This window comes from Nycticebus coucang, chromosome 9 (assembly GCF_027406575.1).
Source record: "Nycticebus coucang isolate mNycCou1 chromosome 9, mNycCou1.pri, whole genome shotgun sequence".
Classification (NCBI taxonomy): domain Eukaryota; kingdom Metazoa; phylum Chordata; class Mammalia; order Primates; family Lorisidae; genus Nycticebus; species Nycticebus coucang.
In genome coordinates this window covers 116814991-116839119 of record NC_069788.1, presented here as the reverse complement: position 1 = coordinate 116839119, position 24129 = coordinate 116814991, and the positions used below count along the sequence as shown (strand labels likewise).

At 43.2% G+C, this 24129-nt stretch overlaps 1 protein-coding gene across 3 annotated transcripts in view; it reads right to left on the bottom strand.

Annotated features, from left to right (window-relative positions):
- Positions 1–24129, bottom strand: part of DCAF5 (DDB1 and CUL4 associated factor 5) — a 135468-nt gene that overhangs the window by 69806 nt on the left and 41533 nt on the right. For all 3 annotated transcript variants that reach the window (XM_053601783.1, XM_053601784.1, XM_053601785.1), the window contains exon 5: positions 23287–23416. In XM_053601783.1, coding sequence (XP_053457758.1) covers positions 23287–23416 — 130 coding nt within the window. The remainder of the gene's footprint in view (positions 1–23286; positions 23417–24129) is intronic.

Genomic DNA, 24129 nt, shown 5'->3' with positions numbered 1-24129 from the left:
CGTATTAACCTGGATGGAAGTGGAAGACATTCTTCTTAGTAAAGCATCACAAAAATGGAGAAGCATGAATCCTATGTACTCAATCTTGATATGAGGACAATTAATGACAATTAAGTTTGTGGGGGGGGGGAAGCAGAAAGAGGGATGGAGGGAGGAGGGTAGGGCCTTAGTGTGTGTCACACTTTATGGGGGCAAGACATGATTGCAAGAGGGACTTTACCTAACAATTGCAATCAGTGTAACTGGCTTATTGTACCCTCAATGAATCCCCAACAATAAAAAAAAAAAAATAAATAAATAAATAAAAAAAAAGAGTGGGAGTAGTCACAAAAGACTTCCTGGAAGAAAACCTAAGTTGACTCTTAACAGAGACAGTCAAAAAGGTAAGTTCTTAGTTGACGACAATAAATGTGGATATGTTAACAGTCAAGTGTTGCTAGATGACAGGGACATGTTCTAGACATACATTATTAGATAACTTTGTCATTGTGTGAACATCATAGAGAGCACTTATGCAAACCACGATGATATATAGCCTACTGTACACCTAGGCTATGTGGTTATATATGGTATAACATAGGCTATAACCCTTACAGCATGTTACTCTCTCTTACTGTACAGAATACTATATGCATTTATAACACAATGGTTAGTATTTGTATCTAAACATAGAAAAGGTACAGTAAAAATATGGTATAAAAGATGATTTTTGGGCAGCGCCTGTGGAGTGGGACAAGATGTGGTGATACTGATGATGGTGGTCCAGCTAATTAGTCCTAGGCTAATGGGTGTGTGTCTTCATTTTTTAAGACAATGTTTAAAAAGTAAAAAACAATTTAATGGGCAGCACCTGTGGCTCAAAGGAGTAGGGCACCGGTTCCGTATACTGGAGGTAGCAGGTTCAAACCTGGCCCCAGCCAAAAACTGCAAAAAAAAAAGTTTAATAAGCCGGGCCTTGTAGCGGGTGCCTGTAGTCCCAGCTACTTGGGAGGCTGAGGCAAGAGAATCGCTTAGACCCAGGAGTTGGAGGTTGCTGTGAGCTGTGTGATGCCACGGCACTCTACCGAGGGCAATGAAGTAAGACTGTCTCTACCCAAAAAAAAAAAAAAAAAATTTAATAGAGCAATAGAATAAAGATATAAGCAAAGCAAGTGTTTTATACAGCTATACAATGTGTTTGTGTTTTAAGCTAAGTGCTATTACAAGAGTTAAAAGTTTAAAAAGTGAAAGTAAAACGTTTTAGTAAGCTAGGTTAATTTATTATTTAGAAATAAAAAGTTTTTACTGACATTTTAACTTTTATTATTATTATTTTTTTTTTTGGTTTTTTTTTTTGTAGAGACAGAGCCTCACTGTACCGCCCTCGATAGAGTGCCGTGGCCTCACACGGCTCACAGCAACCTCTTAACTCTTGGGCTTACGCAATTCTCTTGCCTCAGCCTCCCGAGCAGCTGGGACTACAGGCGCCCGCCACAACGCCCGGCTATTTTTTTTGTTGCAGTTTGGCCGGGGCTGGGTTTGAACCCGCCACCCTCGGCATATGGGGCTGGTGTCCTACTCACTGAGCCACAGGCGCCGCCCAACATTTTAACTTTTAATTGACACATAATAATTGTGCATATTTATGAGGTACATAGTGATGTCTCAAAATAGTGTATAGTGGTCAGATCAGGGTAATTAGCATAGCCATCATTTCAAACATTAACATTAGCTAGTAGAAACTATGTACTATATTATTGTTAACTATAGTTAACCCACAGTGTTTGTGTATATGGTAATGTTCTAGGTCTCCACATTCACTTACCACTCACTCACTGACTCACCCAAAGCAACTTTCACTCCTGTAAGCTCCATTTATGCTTAGTGCCCCATACAGGTGTGCCATTTAAAAATCATCTTTTTTTTTTTTTTTTTTTTTTTTTGCAGTTTTTGGCCGGGGCTGGGTTTAAACCCACCACCTCCAGCATATGGGGCCGACGCCCTACTCCTTTGAGCCACAGGCGCTGCCCATTAAATTGTTTTTTACTTTTTAAACATTTTCTTAAAAATCGAAGACACACACCCATTAGCCTAGGACTAATTAGCTGGACCACCATCATCAGTATCACCACATCTTGTCCCACTAGAACAGTGGTTCTCAACCTTCTTAATGCTGCAATGTATTTTCATTGTTAAAAGGGGCATGACCCACAGGTTGAGAACCACTGCACTAGAAGGTCTTCAGGGGCAGTAACACACAGAGCTACCATCATTTAAATTATCTCCTAAAGGACCTGCCTGAGGCTGTTTCAAATTTTTTCATAACTAAGAGTACACTCTAAATTTGTGATAAAAAAGTATAGCATAGTGAATATATAAAGCAATAACATAGTTAATATTTTTTTCAATACAAGAAATTTTCTTTTCCTTTTTTTTTTTTTTTGAGACAGAGCCTCAAGATGTCATCCTGGGTAGAGTGCTGTGGCATCACAGCTCACAGCAACCTCCAACTCCTGGCTCAAGCAAGTCTCCTGTCTCCGCCTCCCAAGTAGCTGGGACTACAGGTGCCTGCCACAACGTCTGGCTAATTTGTAGAGATGAGATCTCATTCTGGCTCAGCGTGGTCTTGAACTTGTGAGCTCAGGCAATCCACCCGCCTCGGCCTCCCAGAGTGCTAGGATTACAGGCATGAGCCACCGCACCTAGCCTCAAGAAATTTTATTTTCAACTGAAATTCCCCAAAGTCAGCGTTATAAAGTCATAAAACATAAACTTTAGGTTTAGAATGAATACATTATGTACTCAGTGTATTGAAGGATTTGCTGATGAAGTAAAAGTTCATGAATAAACATCATATAAATCTGAACTTTATAAGATATGTCCATCAAATCATGCTCTTTTCTCTAAAATTTTACAGAAGTGTGAAATAGCTAAAAATTCTGAGCTCCAAGAGTCTTTTACAGTTTCATAATTGAGATTTTCTTTTTGAACATTTTATTTATTATTTATTTTTTATTTTTATTTTTTTGAGACGGAGCCTTATTATGTCACCCTGAGTAAAGTGCCATGGAGAATTCCCCATCATCCACAGAGTACAGAAGCTTTCTGGATGACATCTTGTTGACCACTTAATGAGTGCCTTTTAGGTGTCAGACATTGTGCAAAGTGCTAAGAAACACAAAAACTAGGGCCTTTAGATTAGCATAGAGTTGCCAGATAGAATGTTAAATTTAAATTTCAGATAAACAACAAATAATGTTTTCTTTAAAGTATGTCCCTGGCTGGATGCGGTGGCTCAGCCTCCCAAGTAGCTGGTACTACAGGCGCCCACCACAATGCCCGGCTATTTTTTTGTTGCTATTATGTTTGTTGTTAGCTGGCTCAGGCCGGGTTTTTAACCCGGCAGCCAGAGTGTATGTGGCCAGTGCCCTACCCACTGAGCTATGGAGGCCGCTCAGATTACATATGTTTTAAAAAGCTAAACTAAGAAGTCTGTCAAAGTACTTTAAAACAAAAGGAGAACTAGGCATTTTTAGTGTCCTTATGGATATACAAACAACATCAATGAAATATTTTTATACCCATTTAAAAAAAAAGTCAAAGTTGAATTTGTTCAAGCCCCCAGATCCAATATCAATTTATGGGAAAAATCAGACTAAGAGGATATGTAAGAATGCAATCAATATAAGCTAGAATATAAGAAATTCCTAAGACAGGCTCAGTGCCTATAGCTCAGTGGCCAGGGCACCAGCCATATATACCGGAATGGGAGGGTTCAAACCCAGCCTGGGCCTGCCAAACAACAATGACAACGACAACCAAAAAGTAGCCGGTCGTTGTGGCAGGCACCTGTCGTCCCCATTACTTGGGAGGTTGAGGTAAGAGAATTGCTTAAGCCCTGGAGTTTGAGGTTGCTGTGAGCTGCGACTCCATGGCACTCTACTGAAGGCAACATAGTGAGACTGTCTCAAAAAAAAAAAAAAAAAAAAAAAAAAAAAGAAATTCCTAAGACAAAAAAATCTAGTTTCTTCAACAAATAAATTACCAGAAAAAAAGGGAATGGCAGGAATACCTGTAGACTAAAAGAGATTTAGAAGCCATATCACCTAGTCAGAACAATCAGAAAAGGGCATACACAGTGGAAAAGAAGAAGTCAAAATATCTATTTCTTGATATAATCTTATACCCAGAAAACCCTAAGGACTTCTCAAAAAAAAACACTCCTAGATTTGATAAATGAATTCAGCAAAGTCCCAGATTATAAATACAAGGTACAAAAATCAATACATTTCTATATACCAACAACAACCAAGCCGAGAACCAAATCAAGAACACAATCCCAGGCACAGGAGCTCACACCTGGGAGGCTGAGGTAGGGGAATTGCTTGAGCTCAGAAGTTCGAAATCAACCTGAGCAAGACTGAGGCTTCATCTCTGCTAAAAATAGAAAAATTAGCCAGGTGCTGTAGCAGGAGACTGAGGCAAGAGGATCACTTGAGCATAGGAGTTTGAGGTTGCTGTGAGCGAGGCTACTGCCACAGCACTACCCAGGGCAACAGAGTGACACTCTGCCTCAAAACAAAAGCGGGTGGTGCCTATGGCTCAGTGGGTAGGGCGCCAGCCACATATACAGAGGATGGCAGGTTCAAACCTGGCCCCGGCCAAACTGCAACAAAAAAATAGCCGGGCATTGTTGTAGGCACCTGTAGTACCAGCTACTTGGGAGGCTGAAGCAAGAGAATTGCCTAAGCCCAGGATGTGGAAGTTGCTGTGAGCTGTGTGACACCACGCCAATCTACCAAGGGCGATAAAGTGAGACTGTGTCTCTACAAAAAAAAAAAACAACAACAAAGAAACAAACAAACGAAAGCCCCTCAAGTCCCATTTACAATAATCCTATTTATAACAGCTGTAAACAAACAAACAAACTTGAGAATTTAGGAGAAGGAAGGAAGGACCCTGTGTTGAGGAGGAGGTACCTACACTGCCACCTTGATATGGCTGATATGGTGATATGGCTCAGTGCAGTGCTGGTACCCATGGCCTGGGTTGTCCAGCTCATATGCTGCCAGAAAGATAGTTTTACTCTCTTACCCCCAACAAAATCCATCTTAACATAGTTTAAACACTACCCAGAACCACTACAATGACTTTCCAGACCCTGGGTGGGGCCATGAACTTCTCAGGGTTATATGGGCCAGAGAGACTGCACTAGGAGGTGTTGTGGGAGGAAAAAAATATTTTAACTGAGGAGGTGAAAGATCTCTATAAGGAATTACACGTCACTGATGAAAGAAATCATAGATGACACAAACAAATGGAAAAACATTCCATGCTCATGGATTGGAAGAATCAAGATTGTTAAAATGACCACACAGGGTTTGGCGCCTGTGGCTCAAGCAGCTAAGGCGCCAGCCACATACACCTGAGCTGGTGGGTTCGAATCCAGCCCGGGCCCACCAAACAACAATGATGGCTGCAACCAAAAAATACCCAGGCGTTGTGACGGGTGCCTGTAGTCCCAGCTACTTACGAGGCAGAGGCAGGAGACTCACTTGAGCCCAGGAGTTGGAGGTTGCTGTGAGCTGTAATGCCACAGCACTCTACCCAGGGCCACAGCTTGAGGCTCTGTCTCAAAAAAAAAAAAAAAAAATGACCACACAGGCTTGGTGCCTGTAGCTCAGTGAGTAGGGTGCCAGCTACATACACCAAGGCCGGCAGGTTCGAGCCTGGCCTGGGCCTGCTAAACAATAATGACAACTGCAACCCCAAAATAACCAGGTATTGTGGCCGGCATCTGTAGTCCCAGCTACTTGGGAGGCTGAGGCAAGAGAATCACTTAAGCCCAAGAGTTTGAGGTTGCTGTGAGCTGTTACACCACAGTACTTTACTGAGGGCAACATAGGGAGACTCTGTCTCAAAAATAAATAAAGAAAATAAAATGACCACACTGCCCAAAGCATGTAATTCCTATCAAAATACCAATATTATTTTTCATAGAACTAGAAAAAACAATTCTAAAATTCACATGGAGGCTCAGCGCCTATGGCTCAAGTGGCTAAGGTACCAGCCACATACACCCGAGGTGGCAGGTTTGAATCCAGTCCGGGCCCACCAAACAACAATGACGGCTGCAACCAAAATATAGCCAGGCGTTGTGGAAGGTGCCTGTAGTCCCAGCTACTTGGGAGGCGGAGGCAGGAGACTCGCTTGAGCCCAGGAGTTGGAGTTTGCTGTGAGCTGTGATGCCATGACACTCTTATCAGGGCAACAGCTTGAGGCACTGTCTCAAAAATAAATAAATAAATAAAATTCACATGGAACCAAAAAGAGCCTAAACAGCCAAAGCAATCCTAAGCAAAACGAAAAAAACTGAAGGCATCCTATTACTTGACTTCAATTTATGCTACAAGGCTATAGTAACCAAAACAGTCTGGTGGCTCGGTGCCTGTAGCTCAGCAGCTGGGGTGCCAGCCACATACACCAGAGCTACCCTGGACCTGCCAAACAACAATGACAACTACAACCAAAAAATAGTCGTTGTGGCAGGTGCCTGTAGCTACTTGGGAGGGTAAGGCAAGAGAAATGATTAAGCCCAAGAATGTGAGGTTGCTGTGAGCTATGCACTCTACCGAGGGGAACACAGTGAGACTCTGTCTCAAAACAAACAAACAAACCAAAAAAACATGGTACTGGCATAATGAAATAGAATAGAGAACCCTAGCCAGGCGCAGTGGCTCATGCCTCTTAGCACTCTGGGAGGCCAAGGCTGGAGGAATGCTTGAACTCAGGAGTTCAAGATCAGCCTGAGCCAAAAGCAAGACCCTGTCCCTAGAAAAAAATTAAAAACCTAGCCCCTCATCATGGCAGGCACCTGTAGGCCCAGCTACTCGGGAGGCTGAGGCAAGAAGATCGCTTGAGCCCAAGAATTTGAGGTTGTGATGAGTTAGACTAACATCACGCCCACTCTACCCAGGGCGACAAAGTGAGACTCTGGCTCAAAAAAAAAAAAAAAAAAAAAAGAATAGAGAACCCAGAAATAAAACCATATGCATACCTACAACCAATTGATCTTTGACAAAACAGAAAAAACATACACTAGGAAAAGACACTCTATTCCATAAACCATGCTGGGAAAACTGCAGAACAACGAAATTGGATCCCTATCTATCACCACATACAAAAATTAGCTCAAGATGGATTAAAGACTTAAATGTAAGACGTGGAACAATAAAAATCCTAGAAGAATATGTGGGGGAAACTCTTCTAGACAGTGGTTTCAATTTATGACTAAGACCCCAAAAGCAAATGCAACAAAAAATAGACAAATAGGACTGAAACTAAAAAGCTTCTGCACAGCAAATGAAATAATCAAAAGAGTAAATACAGGGCGGCGCCTGTGGCTCAGTGAGTAGGGCGCCGGCCCCATATACCGAGGGTGGCGGGTTCAAACCCAGCCCCGGCCAAACTGCAACCAAAAAATAGCCGGGCGTTGTGGCGGGCGCCTGTAGTCCCAGCTGCTCGGGAAGCTGAGGCAAGAGAATCGCGTAAGCCCAAGACTTAGAGGTTGCTGTGAGCCGTGTGATGCCACGGCACTCTACCAAGGGCGGTACAGTGAGACTCTGTCTCTACAAAAAAAAAAAAAAGAGTAAATACAAAACCTGCCGAATGAGAGAAAATATTGGCCAATGATATGTCTGGAAAAGGACTAGAATCTACAAGGAACTCAACTAAGCAAGAAAAAAACAGACAACCTCATTAAAAAGTGGGCAAATGACATAGCAGACATTTTTCAAAAGAAGATATACAAATGGCCAAGAAACACATGGAAAAATGTTCAATATCATTAATCATTAGAAAAATACAAACTTAAACCACAAGGAGAAATCATCTTATTCCAATTAGAATGGTCATTAAAAAGTTAAAAAAACAACAGATGTTGGTACCAATGGAATAAAAAGGAAACGTTTATACATTGTTGGTGGGAATGTAAATTAGTGCAACCCCTATGAAGATCAGTATAGAGATATCTCAAAGAACTAAAAGTAGATGTGCCATCCTCTCAGTGAGTAGGGAGCCAGCCACATACCCCAGGCTGGCACGTTCAAACCCAGCCCAGGCCAGCTGAACAATGACAACTACAACCAACAAACAATCAGTCATTGTGGCTGGCACCTATAGTCCCAGCTGCTTGGGAGGCTGAGGCAAGAGAATCGCTTAAGCCCAAGAGTGTGAGGTTGCTCTGAGCTGTGATGCCACAGCACTCTTACTGAGGGCAACATAGTGAGACTCTGCCTCAAAAAAAAAAAAAAAAAATTATCTTTGGGTACAACATACACTACTCAGGTGATGGGTACACTAAAAGCCTAGATGTTACCATATACAATGTATATAACGTAACAGAATTCAACTTCTATCCCCTAAATCTATTATATTTTTTAAAGGGGAAAAAAAATAAGAGAACAGAAAGCAGAGACACGGGTTCAAACCCGGCCCCGGCCGAACTGCAACCAAAAAAAAAAATAGCCGGGCGTCGTGGCGGGCGCCTGTAGTCCCAGTTGCTCGGGAGGCTGAGGCAAGAGAATCGCTTAAGCCCGGGAGTTGGAGGTTGCTGTGAGCTGTGTGAGGCCACGGCACTCCACCGAGGGCCATAAAGTGAGACTCTGTCTACAAAAAAAAAAAAAAAAAAAAAGAAAGCAGAGACTGCAAAAAAAAAAATTGTTAAGATAAATTTTATGCTACTTAGTGAAGGACAAGAAGAAGGAAAAGGAGAAAAAGAAAAAAATATCAACTAATTGCTTTGTATGGACCATATTTGAATCCTGATTCATAAAAACAATTGTAACAAAATAAATGAGATGATTTAAGGAATTATTATTAATTTGGGGTGAGATTATAATATTATAGTTATATTTTTAAAAAGAATTATCTTTTTATGGAAAGCACTTTGGTAGTTTCTCAAAAGGTTTAACATAAGAGTATAATATGACCCAACAATTCCATTCCTACATGTATATACCCAAAATAAATGAAAACAGGTACTCAAGCAAACACCTGTTCACAAATGGTAATGGTAGAATTATTCACAATAGCCAAAAGATGGGACAACTCAGGCTGGTGGGTTCGAACCCAGCCCAGGCCAGCTAAAATCAACGGTAACAACTATAACAAAAAAATGACTGGGCATTGTGGCCTGTAGTCCCATCTATTTGGGAGCTGAGACAAGAAAATTGCTTAAGTCCAAGAATTTGAGTTGCTGTGAGCTGTGATGCCACAGCACTCTACTGAAGGCAACACAGTGAAACTCTGTCTCAAAAAACAAACAAAAAAAAGTTTCACAAACTGTGTACATCCACATGATGTAATATAAAATATAACATCCATAAGAGGAAGGACATGCTGATACATGCTACAACACAGATGAATCTCAAAAACCTTATGCTGAGTAAAAGAAGTCACACAAAGGATCTCACATTGTAAGAAATAACCAGAATAAGTAAATTCTGTTTTTACTATTCTATGTTTTTATATATTTGAAATTATTTTATGATAAAATTTTTGAAAAGATGCTATGTGAGGGTGGCTCAGGCCTATAATCCTAGCACTTTGGGAGGCGAGCACAGGAGGATTGCTTTTAGCCAGGAGTTCAAGACTAACTTGAGCAACATAGTGTGACTCCGTCTACACAAAAAAATAGAAAACTTAGCTGGGAATAGTGGCATGGACCTATAGTCCCAGCTACTTTAGAGGCTGAGGCAGGAAGATTGCTCGAGCCCAGGAATTCGAGGTTGCTGTGAGCTATGATGATGACGCTGTACTCTTGTCTGAGTAACTAAATAAAAATAAAAATAAAGAAAAGAAAATGTTAACATCTGGTTTTTAAAATAAGAAAGTCTAGGACGGCGCCTATAGCTCAGTGACTAGGGTGCCAGCCCCATATACTGAGGGTGGGAGGTTCAAACCTGGCCCCAGCCAACTGCAACAAAAAAAATAGCCAGGAATTGTGGTGGGCACCTATAGTTCCAGCTACTCGGGAGGCTGAGGCAAAAGAATCGCCTAAGCCTAAGAGCTGGAGGTTGCTGTGACATCATGGCACTGAGGGCGACAAAGTGAGACTCTGTCTCTAAAAAAAAAAAAAAAAAAAGAAGAAGAAGAAAGTCCAGGGCTGGGTGAGGTGGCTCACGCCTATAATCCTAGCACTCTGGGAGGCCTAGGCAGGTGGACTGCCTGAGCTCAAGAGTTCGAGACCAGCCTGAGCAAGAGTGAGACCCCCATCTCTTAAAAACAGCCAGGTGTTGTGGTGGGCGCCTATAGTCCCAGCTATTCAGGATGCTGAGGCAAGAGAATCACTTGAGCCCACAATGTGTTGCTGTGAGCTATGATGCTACAGCACTCTACTGGGGGCAAGAAAGTGAGATTTGGTCTCAAAAAAAAAATAATAATCTAAAAATCCCTTGATTTAGGGTTTTGTTATTATCTCCTGCTGAATAAATGAACTCAGGGAGTACTAATAGAAAGATATGAAATGGTACATGTTTCCAGAACTTCCATGTGTTTACCATTCCTCAGATGTTTTGGTCTAAAGCTAAGTTTCTTGTTATGAAAGGCACATTTGTGTTTGGTGAGAAGGAATGGAGAGAGTCTGAGACCGTGAGTCTGAGAGAACTCTAGCAAATTTAACATAGATCTCTCTGAAAAATCATAGCTTCCATCTTATAAAGACAAAGTTGCTAAGTCCCTGGGGTATTTATTTTTAAAAGGGCATCTTCGCAGGTCCCACCCAAGATCAATAATTCAATCTTTGGGTATGGGCTCCAGGAAGGAATACATTAATAAGCTTCCCTGGTGATCCTGATGCTCCCCTAAAATTTGAGAATTTCTGGGTACCCGGGCCCTGGAGCCCTCTGGTGGACAAAAAATGATTCTACAGCACCCCCGTGTGGCCTAAAAGCTAGAGAGCTGCTTCATCAGCTCTCTTCCAGATACTTGACAGAGGCATACAAAGGCCAGAGAGAACGCTTGCAACCTCTTTAAGGATTTATTCCTTATACGTAACATTTTGATCCAGGCCATTACAGAGATTAACAGGTCCAAAAACATTATAATAACTTCACTTAAAATATTTTGAAAAGATTACCTTTGACTATTTTGTGTAAAATCATCTATTCATTCAATATTTTCTAAGTTTCCATACTATTCCAAGCACTATGATAGGCATTAGAAAGCAGAGATGAAAAAAATTCATCCTATCCTTAAAAATTTATAGAAAAACACAAAAAAAAACAGTATAGTTTAAGACAAGTGCCTCTTTTTATGAAGTAATTCCTGAGCACTGGGAGGGAAATCAGAGACATTATACTGATCTAGCTGGAGATGATTTGTAGTCACATTAAAAGATGCCCGATGCCTTGTTGACCAGTGTGATGAAAATATTTCAAATTGTATATAAACCAGCGCATGATACCCCATGATTGTATTAATGTACACAACTATGATTTAATAAAAAAAAAAAAAATAGATACCTGATACCTAACAACTGGGTATGGTGGCTCATGGCTGTAGTCCCAGCACTTTAGGAAGACAAAGCAGGAGGATCATTTGAAGCCAGGAGTTCAAGACCACCTGGGCAACATGGTAAGACCATGTTTCTATAAACAATTAGCCAAGTGTGGTGAAGTGCACCTGTAACCCTAGGTACTCAGGAGGCTAAGCCAGGAGGAACCCTTGAACCTGGGAGTTGCACCAGTGGTGCAATCATGAGCGATGATTGCACCACTGCCCTCTGATCTGGGTTGACAGAACAAGACTTTGTCTAAATCAATCAATTAATCAAAGATAACTTATGACAGCAAAAGCAGCAATTGAGACATACAACATGAGTGACAAAGATTCTGAATATAGAGATTCCCCTCTTCTAGAAGTTAGGGAAATTATTGTTCACTCAACACATATTCCGTGCCAGAACTAGGAACTAGGAACACAATGAGTGAAAGAATCTTTAAGACTATGTAACAGGGGCCAGTCACAGTGCCTCACACCTATAATCCCAGCACTTTGGGAGGCAACAAGGTAAGAGGATCGCTTGAGGCTAGGAGTTAGAGACCAGCCTGGGCAACATAACAAGACTGTCTCTACAAAAAATTTTTTTGAAAAATATTAGCCAGGCATGGTGGTGCATACTGGTAGTTCCAATTACTCCAGAGGCTGAAACAAGAGAATCACTTAAGCCCAGGTGACCCCACTGCACTCTAGCCTAGGCAATAAACTGAGACTTGTCCCAAAACAAACACCAAAAAAAAAAAACTTTTAGACTACATATATAGGGCGGCGCCTGTGGCTCAGTGAGTAGGGCGCCAGCCTCATATACCGAGGGTGGCGGGTTCAAACCTGGTGCTGGCCAAACTGCAACCAAAAAATAGCCGGGCGTTGTGGCGGGCGCCTGTAGTCCCAGCTATCCGGGAGGCTGAGGCAAGAGAATCGCTTAAGCCCAAGAGCTGGAGGTTGCTGTGAGCTGTGTGATGCCACGGCACTCTACCAAGGGCAATGAAGTGAGACTCTGTCTCCACAAAAAGAAAAAAAAAAAAAAAAAAAGACTAGATATATAACAAGAGGGAGATTTGGCAAGGAAGTTTTCCCTGATAGGTTACCATTTGATCTTGGTAACTAGGACTTTAAGAGGTTTAAAAAAAAAAAAAAAATCAAGAGGCCAGGTATAACTCCCACATATAATTCCAGCACTTGAGGCTGAGTTGGGAGAATCACTTGAGCCCAGAAGTTCAAGACTATCCTGGGCAACATGTCCATAATATCTTTAAAAGAAAAAAAAAATCATGAAAAAAAAAAGAAATTCTCCTCTGTGTGTATGTGTTCTTACGTAGGAAAGGAACACATGGGGAGAAGGAAGACTGACAGAGAAAGGGCAGCCTGCTTGCTCAAGGAGTTTTGATTTTATCCAGGAAAGCAGATCATAAATTCATTAAAAAAAATTTTTTTCTTTCTTTCATTTTTTTTTTTTTAAATTAGAAACAGAGTTTCACTTTGTCGCCCTCGGTAGAGTGCTGTCACATCACAGCTCACAGCAACCTCCAGCTCTTGGGCTTAGGTGATTCTCTTGCCTCAGCCTCCTGAGTAGCTGGGATTACAGGCACCTGCCACCACACCAGCTATTTTTTGTTGCAGTTGTCATTGTTGGTTAGCTGGCCTGGACCAGGTTCGAACATGCCAGCCTTGGCGTATGTGGCCGATGCTGTAACCACTGTGCTAGGAGCACCAAGGTGAAAATGCGGAGGCTTTTTATTAAGGATTTCAGAAGATGGAACACTTGCATGCATATTGTGTATGTGGCGTGGCAGCGATGGGTGAATGGGAGAAGACAGACGCAAGCAGCTAACGAGAAGGCACATCCCCGGACTAGAGCTAATCATTATAACAAACCAACCCCCAATGATCTCCAGGTTTTCTGTTGCATTTTTGTTTTTTTTTTTTAGACAGAGTCTCAAGTTGTAGCCCTAGGTAGAGTGCTGTGGCTTCACAGCTCATAGCAACCTCAAACTCTTGGGCTTAAGCGATTTTCTTGTCTCAGCCTCCCAAATAGCTGGGACTATAGGCGCCCGCCACAACGCCTGGCTATTTTTTTTGTTACAGTTGGCATTGTTGTTGGCCTGGGCCGGGTTCGAACCCACCCTACCCACTGAGCCTATGGGCACTGCCCTTCTGTCACATTTTCTATACCATCTCAATTGCTAGGTCCTCCTCTCTTTTTTTTCCCTATGAGCCAGCGATGTTGCTACAACCACTGGAACCACAGGGAAAAAGAAAATACCCACTTGAGGGTGGCGCCTGTGGCTCAGGAGTAGGGTGCTGGCCCCATATACTGGAGGTGGTGGGTTCAAACCCAGCCCCAGCCAAAAAAAAAAAAGAAAAAAAAAGAAAATACCCACTTGAAAACAGTTACTGACCTTGGATTCTGGGTTTTTTGTTTTGTTTTGTTTTTTTGAGACAGTCTCAAGCTGTCGCCCTGGGTAGAGTACTGTGGCATCACAGTTCACAGCAACCTCACACTCCTGGGCTTAAGCTATTCTCTTGCCTCAGCCTCCCAAGTAGCTGGGACACAAGGCGCCCACTATTTTTTAGTTGTAGTTGTCATTGTTGTTTGGCAGGCCTGGGCTGGATTCCAACCTACCAGCTAAAGCGTATGTGGCTGGTGCCCTAGTGGCTGAGCTACAGGCACCAAGCCCTTTTTATTTTTTTTGAGTCAGAGTCTCACTCTATCACCCTAGATAGAGTGCCATGGTGTCACAGCTCACAGCAACCTCAAATTCATGAACTCAAGTGACCATCCTGCCTCAGCCTCCCAAGTAACTGGGGCTACATGTGCCTGCTAGAACATCCAGCTAGTTTTTTGTTTGTTTGTTTGTTATTTTTATAGAGACAGAGTCTCACTTTGTCACCCTCGGTAGAGTGCCACGGCATCACTCTGCTCACAGCAACCTCCAACTCCTGGGCTTAGGCAATTCTCTTGCCTCAGCCTCCCAAGTAGCTGGGACTACAGGTGCCCCCCCACAGCACCCGGCTATTTTTTTTCTTATTACAGTTCAGCTGGGGGCTGGGTTTGAACCCGCCACCCTTGGCATATGGGGTCAGCGCCCTACTCACTGAGCCACAGGTGCCGCCCCTCATCCAGCTAGTTTTTCTATTTTTAGTAGAGGGAGGGTCTCACTCTTGATCACGCTGGTCTCAAACTCCTGACCTTCCTTGGCCTCCTCACACTAGAGTGTGAGCCTAGTTACAGGTGTGAGCCATTGCCCCATGACATGGTAAAGCACATTAATTCAAAATGTATAAATTTTTACATAAGTATAAACACATGAAACTACCACCTAGCTCAAGATGTAGAACCCTAGGGATTTCCCTCATGCCTTCTCTAGTTAATACCCTACCCAGAGGTAACACTATTCTGACTTATAAATAAATCTACCTGTTCGTAAGTGGCACCTGTGGCTCAGTGAGTAGGGCGCTAGCCCCATATACCAAGAGTGGCGGGTTGAAACCCAGCTCTGGCCAAAACTGCAACAAAAAAATAGCCGGGCATCGTGGCGGGCGCCTATAATCCCAGCTACTTGGGAGGCTGAGGCAAGAGAATTGGCTAAGCCCAGGAGCTGGAGGTTGCTGTAAGCCGTGATGCCACAGAACTTTACCTAGGGCAACAAAGTGAGACTCTATCTCTTAAAAAAAAAAAAAAAAAATCTACCTGCTCTTGAACATCATGCAATGGAATCACACTGTATAGACCTTTTTCTATCTGGTTTCTTTCATTCGACATTATGCTCATTAGATTTATTCATGTCAATTTGTGTATTTATAGTTTGTTCTAGTCTACTTTTTTTTTTTTTTGAGACAGAGTCTCACTATGTCACCCTCAGTAGAGTGCTGTGGCGTCACAGTTCACAGTAACCTCAAACTCTTGGGCTTAAGCGATTCTCTTGCCTCAGCCTCCTAAGTAGCTGGGACTATAAGTGCCTGCCACAAAGCCCAGCTATTGTTTGATTGTAGTTGTCATTGTTGTTTGGGCTGGGTTCGAACCCACCAGCTCTGGTATCTGCGGCTGGCCCCCTAGCTGCTGAGCTACAGGCACTGAGTCTGTTCTATTCTACTGTATGGTTAGTCCACATATATTTATCATTTTCCTGATAGACATGTAGGTTGTTTCTAGCTTTTGGCTTTTGTTTTGTCTTGTTTTGTTTTGAGACAGAGTCTCAGTACGTTACCCTTGGTAGACTGCCGTGCCGTCACAGCTCATAGCAATCTCAAACTTTCAGGCTCAAGTGATTCTCCCACCTCAGCCTCCCAAGTAGCTGGGACTACAGGCATCCACCACAATGCCCGGCTATTTTTTTGTTGCAGTTATTTAGTTTGTCTAGGCAGGGCTCAAACCCGCCACCTTTGGTGTACATGGCTGGCACTGTAACCACTGTGCTATGGGCACCAAGTCTAGCTTTTCCCTTTTATGAATAAAGCAGCTAAGAATGTTCTTGTACATATTTTTGGTGGAAATATGTGCTTATTTTACTTTACCTAAAAATTAGTTTGCTGGGTCATTAAGTCCATTAGCTTTAGTAGATACTGATAAATAGTTTTCCCTCATGGTAGTACCAACTTACATTATTTAAAATATAAGAGTTTCTGTTGGTCCACACCCTTGTCAACACTTGGTACTATCAGTCTTTTAAATTTTAATCATTCTAGATATATGGTGATAACTCGCTGTGGTATTAATTTGCACTTCCCTTAGGAGTACCTTTCAAACGCTTATTTACTATTTAGATATCTTTTTTTTTTTGTAGTTTTTGGCCGAGGCTGGGTTTGAACCCATCACCTCCAGTATATGGGGCTAACGCCCTACTCCTTGAGCGATAGGCGCCGCCCTTAGATATCTTTTTATGAAGCATTTATGAACTTAATGAATTTCATTAAGATTAAGAACTTTTGTTCATCAAAGACACCATTAAGTAAACGAACAGATAAACCAAGAACAAGCCATAGTCTGGAGAAATTATTCCTATACATATATTGAACAAGAAATCGTACCTAGAATTTATAAAGAGCTGCAAATCAGTAAGTAAAAGACAAAACAAATCAATGTTCAAAATGAGCACAAACAATGATGGCTGCAACCAAAAAATAGCCAGGCATTGTGGCGGACACCTATAGTCCCAGCTACTTGGGAGGCTGAGGCAAGAGAATCCCTTGAGCCCAAGAGTTTGAGGTTGCTGTGAGCTGTGAGGCCATAGCACTCTACTGAGGGCAACAGAGTGAGATCTCTGTCTCCAAAAAAAAAAAAAACAAGTACTGTCTTTTTTTTTTTTTGAGACAGAGGCCTCAAGCTGTCACCCTGAGTAGAGTGCTATGGTATCATAGCTCACAGCACTCTCCAACTCCTGGGATCAAGCGATTCTCCTGCCTCCGCCTCCCAAGTAGCTGGGACTATAGGTGCCCGCCACAATGCCTGGCTATTTTCTGGTTGCAGCCATCATTGTTTGGCAGGCCCAGGCTGGATTCGAACCCTCCAGCTCAGGTGTATGTGGCTGGCACCTTAGCGGATTGAGCCACAGGCGCCGAGCCAACAAGTACTGTCTTTATAGGGATTCCTGGCTTGCCCCAGTTTTATTACTGAGTGGGAATGAACCACTCTTTATTATCCTTATCAAAGCAAGACACTGTTACGTGTCATAGAACTAACATTCCTGACAAGAACTAAAGAGATCGGAAGAGAGAGAGGTGGTGAGTAAGCAGACAGCTGAAACAGGCAAGGAAAAGAATGAGACGAGCAGAGGGATGGCATTAGAAGATCTAGACATGGGCGGCGCCTGTGGCTCAGTTGGTAAGGCACCGGCCCCATATATGGAGGGTGGTGGGTTCAAACCCGGCCCCGGCTGAACTGCAACCAAAAAAGAGCCGAGCGTTGTGGTGGGCGCCTGTAGTCCCAGCTACTCGGGAGGCTGAGGCAAGAGAATTGCTTAAGCCCAGGAGTTGGAGGTTGCTGTGAGCTGTGTGATGCCATAGCACTCTACCGAGGGCCATAAAGTGAGACTCTGTCTCTACAAAAAAAAAAGAAGATCTAGACATTAGAAGATGTCAGTTCTCAAAACTGTTCAGAGGCCACTGCCAACAGTCCAAGCAAGACATAAAACTGGGACCTTGACAGTGACAAAGGAGGATGGTTGTAAAATGACATCAGCAGAAATAATCTAACTAAATTAATAAAATTTTGTCAAAAGACGCAATACTTACACATGTGAAGTTTTCTCTCTTATCCAGCCTCTAATGCTCAAGTTTCTCCTTCCTAAGGTCCACTTATCACCACTAAAATCCCTGAGGCAGACCTTTCTAACTCTAATGTCTACAGGGCCATGCAAGTAATGTAAATGAGGGATTAAGTCTGGATTAAGAGATCAAGAAGGAAGGCTGGGAGCAGTGGCTCATACATGTAATCCTAGCACTTCACCAGGCTAAGGTGGGAGGATCACTTGAGGCCAGGAGTCTAAAACCAGCCTAAGCAACATAATGAGACCCCATCTCTATAAAATAATTTTTAAGGCTCGGCACACGTAACACAGTGGTTATGGCGCCAGCCACATACACCGAAGTTGGCAGGTTTGAACCCAGCCCAGATGCAACAAAAAACAGCCAGACGTTGTGGCGGGCGCCTGTAATACCAGCTACTTGGGAGGCTGAAGCAAGAGAATGGCTTAAGCCCAAGAGTTTGGGATTGCTGTGAGCTGTGACATCAGGGCACTCTACTAAAGGCAACATAATAGGACTCTGTCTCAAAAAATAATAATAATTTTTAAAAAATTAGCTGGGTGTAGTGGCACACACCTGTAGTCCCAGCTACTTGGAAGGCAGAGGCAATAGGATCATTTGAGCCCAGGAATCTAAAGTTTCAGTGTGCTATGATGACATCACTGCACTCTAGCCCAGGCAACAAAGTAGGACCTTGTCAGAAAGAAGAGTAGAGGAGAAGAAAAGAGAAAGAAAAAAGAAGTTGAGTATTAGCGGGTATTACTGCATGCTTCCTTTGTGTAAATTTTTTAACAGATGCATATACATGTTGCTATATGTTAAATTATGTTCAGAGAAAATACATAAGAAACTGTTCATTGCAATTATCTTTGAGAGACTGACTACAGACTAGGAAACAGAAGAACAATTCTGGCATACAAACATTTTTAAAACATACAAGTAGGGCACCTGTAGCTTAGTGGTTACGGCGCCGGCCACATGCACCAGGGCTGGTGGGTTTGAACCCGGCCCAGGCCTGCTAAACAACAATGACAACAGCAACAAAAAACAGCTGACCGTTGTGGTGGATGCCTGTAGTCCCAGCTACTTGGGAGGCTGAGGCAAGAGAATCACTTAAGCCCAAGATTTGGAGGTTGCCGTGAGCTGTGATGCCATAGCACTCTACCAAGGGCAACATAGTGAGACAATGCCTCAAAAAACCCCAGCTTAGTGGCCATAGCACAGTGGTTACAGTGCCAGCCACATACACCAAGGCTGGCAGGTTCAAACCCAGCCCAGGCCAGCTAAGCAACAATGACAACTGTAACAAAAAATAGCCAGGCGTTGTGGGTAGATGCCTATAATCCCAGCTACTTAGAAGGCTGAGGCAAGAGAATTGCTTAAGCCCAAGAGTTTGAGGTTGCTGTCAGTTGTGAAGCCATGCACTTTACCAAGGGTGACAAAGTGAGACTCTGTCTCAAAAAACAAACAAACAAAAAACATACAAGTAACAGTTAATCTGGAGATGGATTATTTTCTTTTCTTATTTTGTTTTCATTATACTTTTCTGAATAAAACTCCCAGATCTGATAAATGCTACTGTAAAAATAAGATAATTATTACTCAGAAATTTTTAAAAAGAAAAACATCTATTTTTATTAGTGAGGACACAGCGGAAAGAGGAGAGCCCAAACACAATTCAAAGCAGGAAACTGATAGAGAAGACTGGAAGAGAATCAGGAGAAAAATTAAAACACATTCCCCTCTTCTCTCAAGACACTTAATGACATCACAAATTACTCTGGCTTTCCACTTGAGATAAACAGCACAGTGCCCCACCCCAGCTGCCAGCTATTCATTACAATTGTAAGGAAGGAAGGAGGGTGGTAAGTTAGGAGAAGGCTGGCAGAGTTAGTCCAAATCCTTCCTTCTGTAATATGGATGAAGCAAAACAGTTATTCCTAAACACCCTGATGTGGCAGAGGACACTACAGCTGCATACCAGGAGGCTACCTTCCTTGCAGACAGCAAGCCTCTGTTAGCACACAGCGTAAATACACATTAGGGGGTCCTAGCACTACACACATTTCAACAGCCTAGAAAAGCCAGAGCCATGGGCGGCGCCTGTGGCTCAAGGAGTAGGGTGCCGGTCCCATATGCCGGAGGTGGTGGGTTCAAACCTAACCCCGGCCAAAAAATTAAAAGCTCCTTTGTTTAAAAAAAAAAAAAAAAGAAAAGAAAAGCCAGAGCCGTATGTATATGCAACAGAGAGGGTAGGAGAAATCTCAGGGAGCTCCACTTAACAACCCTCTAGGATACATAGATCTGTTGCAATAGTCCCAACCCCCTCTTATTGGCCCATGGAAAGAATCACCTAGGACTAAATGTCAATCACAGAAGATAATCCTCTGTACTTAACTGCCCTTTCATCTGAGGCCCATGAAAAAAATTACAACCTTGCTTACTTTCCATGATATTCTTTTGCAATATGGCTTTAAGAAGTAGGAAATTACCACCGTGTAGAAGTTCCAAAGGAGGCACCTGTAGCTCAGTGGCTAGGGCACCAGCCACATGCACTGGAGCTGGCGGGTTCGAATACAGCGTGGGCCTGCCAAATGATGACAACTGCAACCAAAATATAGCTGGGCGTTGTGGCAGGCCACCTGTACTCCCAGCTACTTGGGAGAGAGGCAAGAGAATCTCTTAAGCCCAAGAGTGTGAGGTTGCTGTGAGCTATGACACCACAGCACTCTACCCAGGGTGACAGCTTGAAATTCTGTCTCAAAAAAAAAAAAGCTCCAAGGGAGCTGGCTGTCAGTATATGGAAGTTTTTTATAAAGTGAGGCTAGCTTTATGTACAGATGCCACAAAAGTTCTCCCTGTCCTATGGGACATAAGGAACATAAACGAGCCTCCTAGTCACCCCCATCTCTACATCTTTTTTTTTTTTGTAGAGACAAAGTCTTACTTTATGGCCCTCGGTAGAGTGCCGTGGCCTCACACAGCTCACAGCAACCTCCAACTCCTGGGCTTAAGCAATTCTCCTGCCTCAGCCTCCCGAGTAGCTGGGACTACAGGTGCCCGCCACAATGCCCGGCTATTTTTTGGTTGCAGTTTGGCCGGGGCCAGGTTTGAACCTGCCACCCTCGGTATATGGGGCCGGCGCCTCACCGACTGAGCCACAGGCGCCACCCGTCATCTCTACATCTTTTAATAATGCCCCAAATGCTCCCATTAGTGATTCATATCATGACTTCAGGATTGTCTAAGTGTACTCTTACAATAAGGCAAAGAGAAAAAAAACTACATCAGGTCCCTAACACATAGTGTGCTGACTCTGAACCTTCTGCCCTCATGGTCAATGGACCTTTTAAGAAACTGGGAAAAGGGCGGCACTTGTGACTCAAAGGAGTATGGCACCGGCCCCATATGCTGAAAGTGGCTGGTTCAAACCCAGCCCTGGCCAAAAACTGTAAAAAAAAAAAAAAAAAAAAAAAGAAAAATAAACTGGGAAAAGCGAATGCCCTTTTCAGAAAAATGCACATAAATGAATATATAACATGTAATTTCTACATAATTTTGAAGGTCTGCTGTTCTCCTGAGGCACATTTAAGGACCCCCTCTAGTTTAGGGTTAAGAACCCTTGGCTTGGTCGGCGCCTGTGGCTCAGTCGGTAAGACGCCGGCCCCATATACCGAGGGTGGTGGTTCAAACCCGGCCCCAGCTGAACTGCAACCAAAAATAGCCGGGCGTTGTGGCAGGTACCTGTAGTCCCAGCTACTCGGGAGGCTGAGGCAAGAGAATCGCTTAAGCCCAGGAGTTGGAGGTTGCTGTGAGCTGTATGATGCCATGGCACTCTACCAAGGGCCATAAAGTGAGACTCTGTCTCTACAAAAAAAAAAAAGAACCCTTGGCTTAGGCTCAGCGCCTATAGCTCAAGTGGGTAGGGCGCCAGCACATACACTGGAGCTGGCAGGTTCGAATCCAGCCCGGGCCCACCAAACAATGATAACTACAACCAAAAAAAAAAAAAAAACCATATTCGGGCATTGTGGCAGATGCCTGTAGTCCCAGCTACTTGGGAGGCTGAGGCAAAAGAATCGTTTAACCCCAAAAGTTGGAACTGTGAGCTGTGATTCCTTAACACTACCCAGGGCAACAGCTTGAGACTGTCTCAAAAAAAAAAAAAAAAAAAAGGGTGGCACCTGTGGCTCAAAGGGATAGGGCGCCAGTCCCATATGCTGGAGGTGGTGGGTTCAAACCCAGCCTCGGCCAAAAACCACAAAAAAAAAAAAAAAAAAAAAGAACCCTTGGCTTAGGCTGGGTGTGGTAGCCCACACCTGTAATCCTAGCAGTCTGGGCAGCGGAGGTAGATGGATTGCCTAAGCTCATGAATTCAAGACTAGCCTGAGCAAGAACAAGACCTTGTGTCTAAAAATAGCTGGGGGCGGGGTGGTGGCTCACGCCTGTAGTCCCAGCGCTGTGGGAGGCCGAGGTGGGTGGATTGCCTGAGCTCAGAGTTTCAAAACCCATATAAGCAGCAGTCAGCCAGAGTAAGACCCCGTCTCTACTAACAACATCAGAAACAGCCAGCACCGCAGGAGAAAGAAGAAAATCAACAAAAAAGGAGTACTTCAAACAAAGAAGAATGAACAAGCACACTGAAATTAAAAATAAAAAATAATAATAGGGGTGGCGCCTGTGGCTCAGTGAGTAGGGCGCCGGCCCCATATGCCGAGGGTGGCGGGTTCAAACCCGGCCCCGGCCAAACTGCAACAAAAAAATAGCCGGGCGTTGTGGTGGGCGCCTGTAGTCCCAGCTGCTCGGGAGGCTGAGGCAAGAGAATCGCGTAAGCCCGAGAGTTAGAGGTTGCTGTGAGCCGTGTGATGCCACGGCACTCTACCAGAGGGCGGTACAGTGAGACTCTGTCTCTACAAAAAAATAAATAAAATAAATAATAATAATAAAAATTTTAAAAATAAATAAAAATAGCTGGGCATTGTGGCAGGTGCCTGTAGTTCCAGCTACTTGGGAGACTGAGGCAAGAGGATCTCTTGAGCCCAAGAGTTTGAGTCAGTTGTGACCCCACAGCACTGTAACCAGGGTGACAAAGTGAGACTCTGTCTCAAAAAAAAAAAAAAAACCCTGACCCAGCAGCAGTAAGTATGGCAAATCTATCTCCCTCCCCCAGCAAAAGCTCCTACACATCTGGAGAACACTGGGCCTAAAGAGAGAAGACAGTAAGTACTAAATGAAGTTCCCACTACTTCATACATTGCCCAGAATTGACCCTTCTAGAATTCTGATCCCCATGTATGATTCATCCTAAGCAAAAAATACAGATTTCTCACACTGCCTACTCCTTGGGAACAGGCTCTTGTGGCTTCAGAAACATTAGTACATGTTAGGAAATGCTCAATTGAGATAACTGCCAAACAGGTTCTCACAACACTTGCTAACTGATCACATTATCTGAGAAATGAGGCCAGAGGAAATTTTAACAACTTATGAATGAAGGTAGCTCACCTCTGAGGTTTTCGAATATCCCATAGTCCCACTCCTTCCTTTGAATTGGCTGTGGCCAATAATCTCGGCTCCACAGGGTTAAACATGACACTATGAAAGGCTGACGGATAGTTTGCCAGGCAGAAGGGTTCTGTGGAAAGAGAAATTATGATCAGTTCATTCCAGGCACCTCTGGGCCAGTAGCAGGGAGACAGGCAGGAGTGTGGATGTTAAGCAGCACACTCTTTTTTTTTTTTTTTTTGACACAGAGTCTCACTGTGTCACCCTCGGTAGAGTGCTGTGGCATCACAGCTCACAACAACCTCAAACTCTTAGACTTAAGTGATTCTCTTGCCTCAGCTTCCCAAGTAGCTGGTACTTCAGGCACCCACCACAACACCCAACTATTTTTGTTGTTGTTATTGCAGTTGTTGTTTAGCTGGCCCGGGCTGGGTTTGAACCCACCAACCTTGGTGTATATGGCTGGTGCCATAACCACTGTGCTATGGGCGCTGAGCCAGCAACACACTCTTTAATGACCATTCCAATGGCAGTACCTCATCCCACCAGTCACCCATACTCACAAAGTCCCCAGGAGTTGTATACACAGCAACTCAACACACATTTAACCACATTTTAAGCTATAATACTCAGAAATATACAGCATCTGTTTAGATCTTGTGACAAAATAGAAATAGTTACCAAAAATGGGTAAGCAAAACTGAATTCCACATCAGCTAAAAAAAATTCATGACTAACTCTTGGTAGAACTGTTATATCTTTAATCCAAATTTATTAGTTTAGAAATTAAAAAGTTTTTAAACAGCAGATTTAAGGAAGACAAAGAAAACAATGAAAAACTTA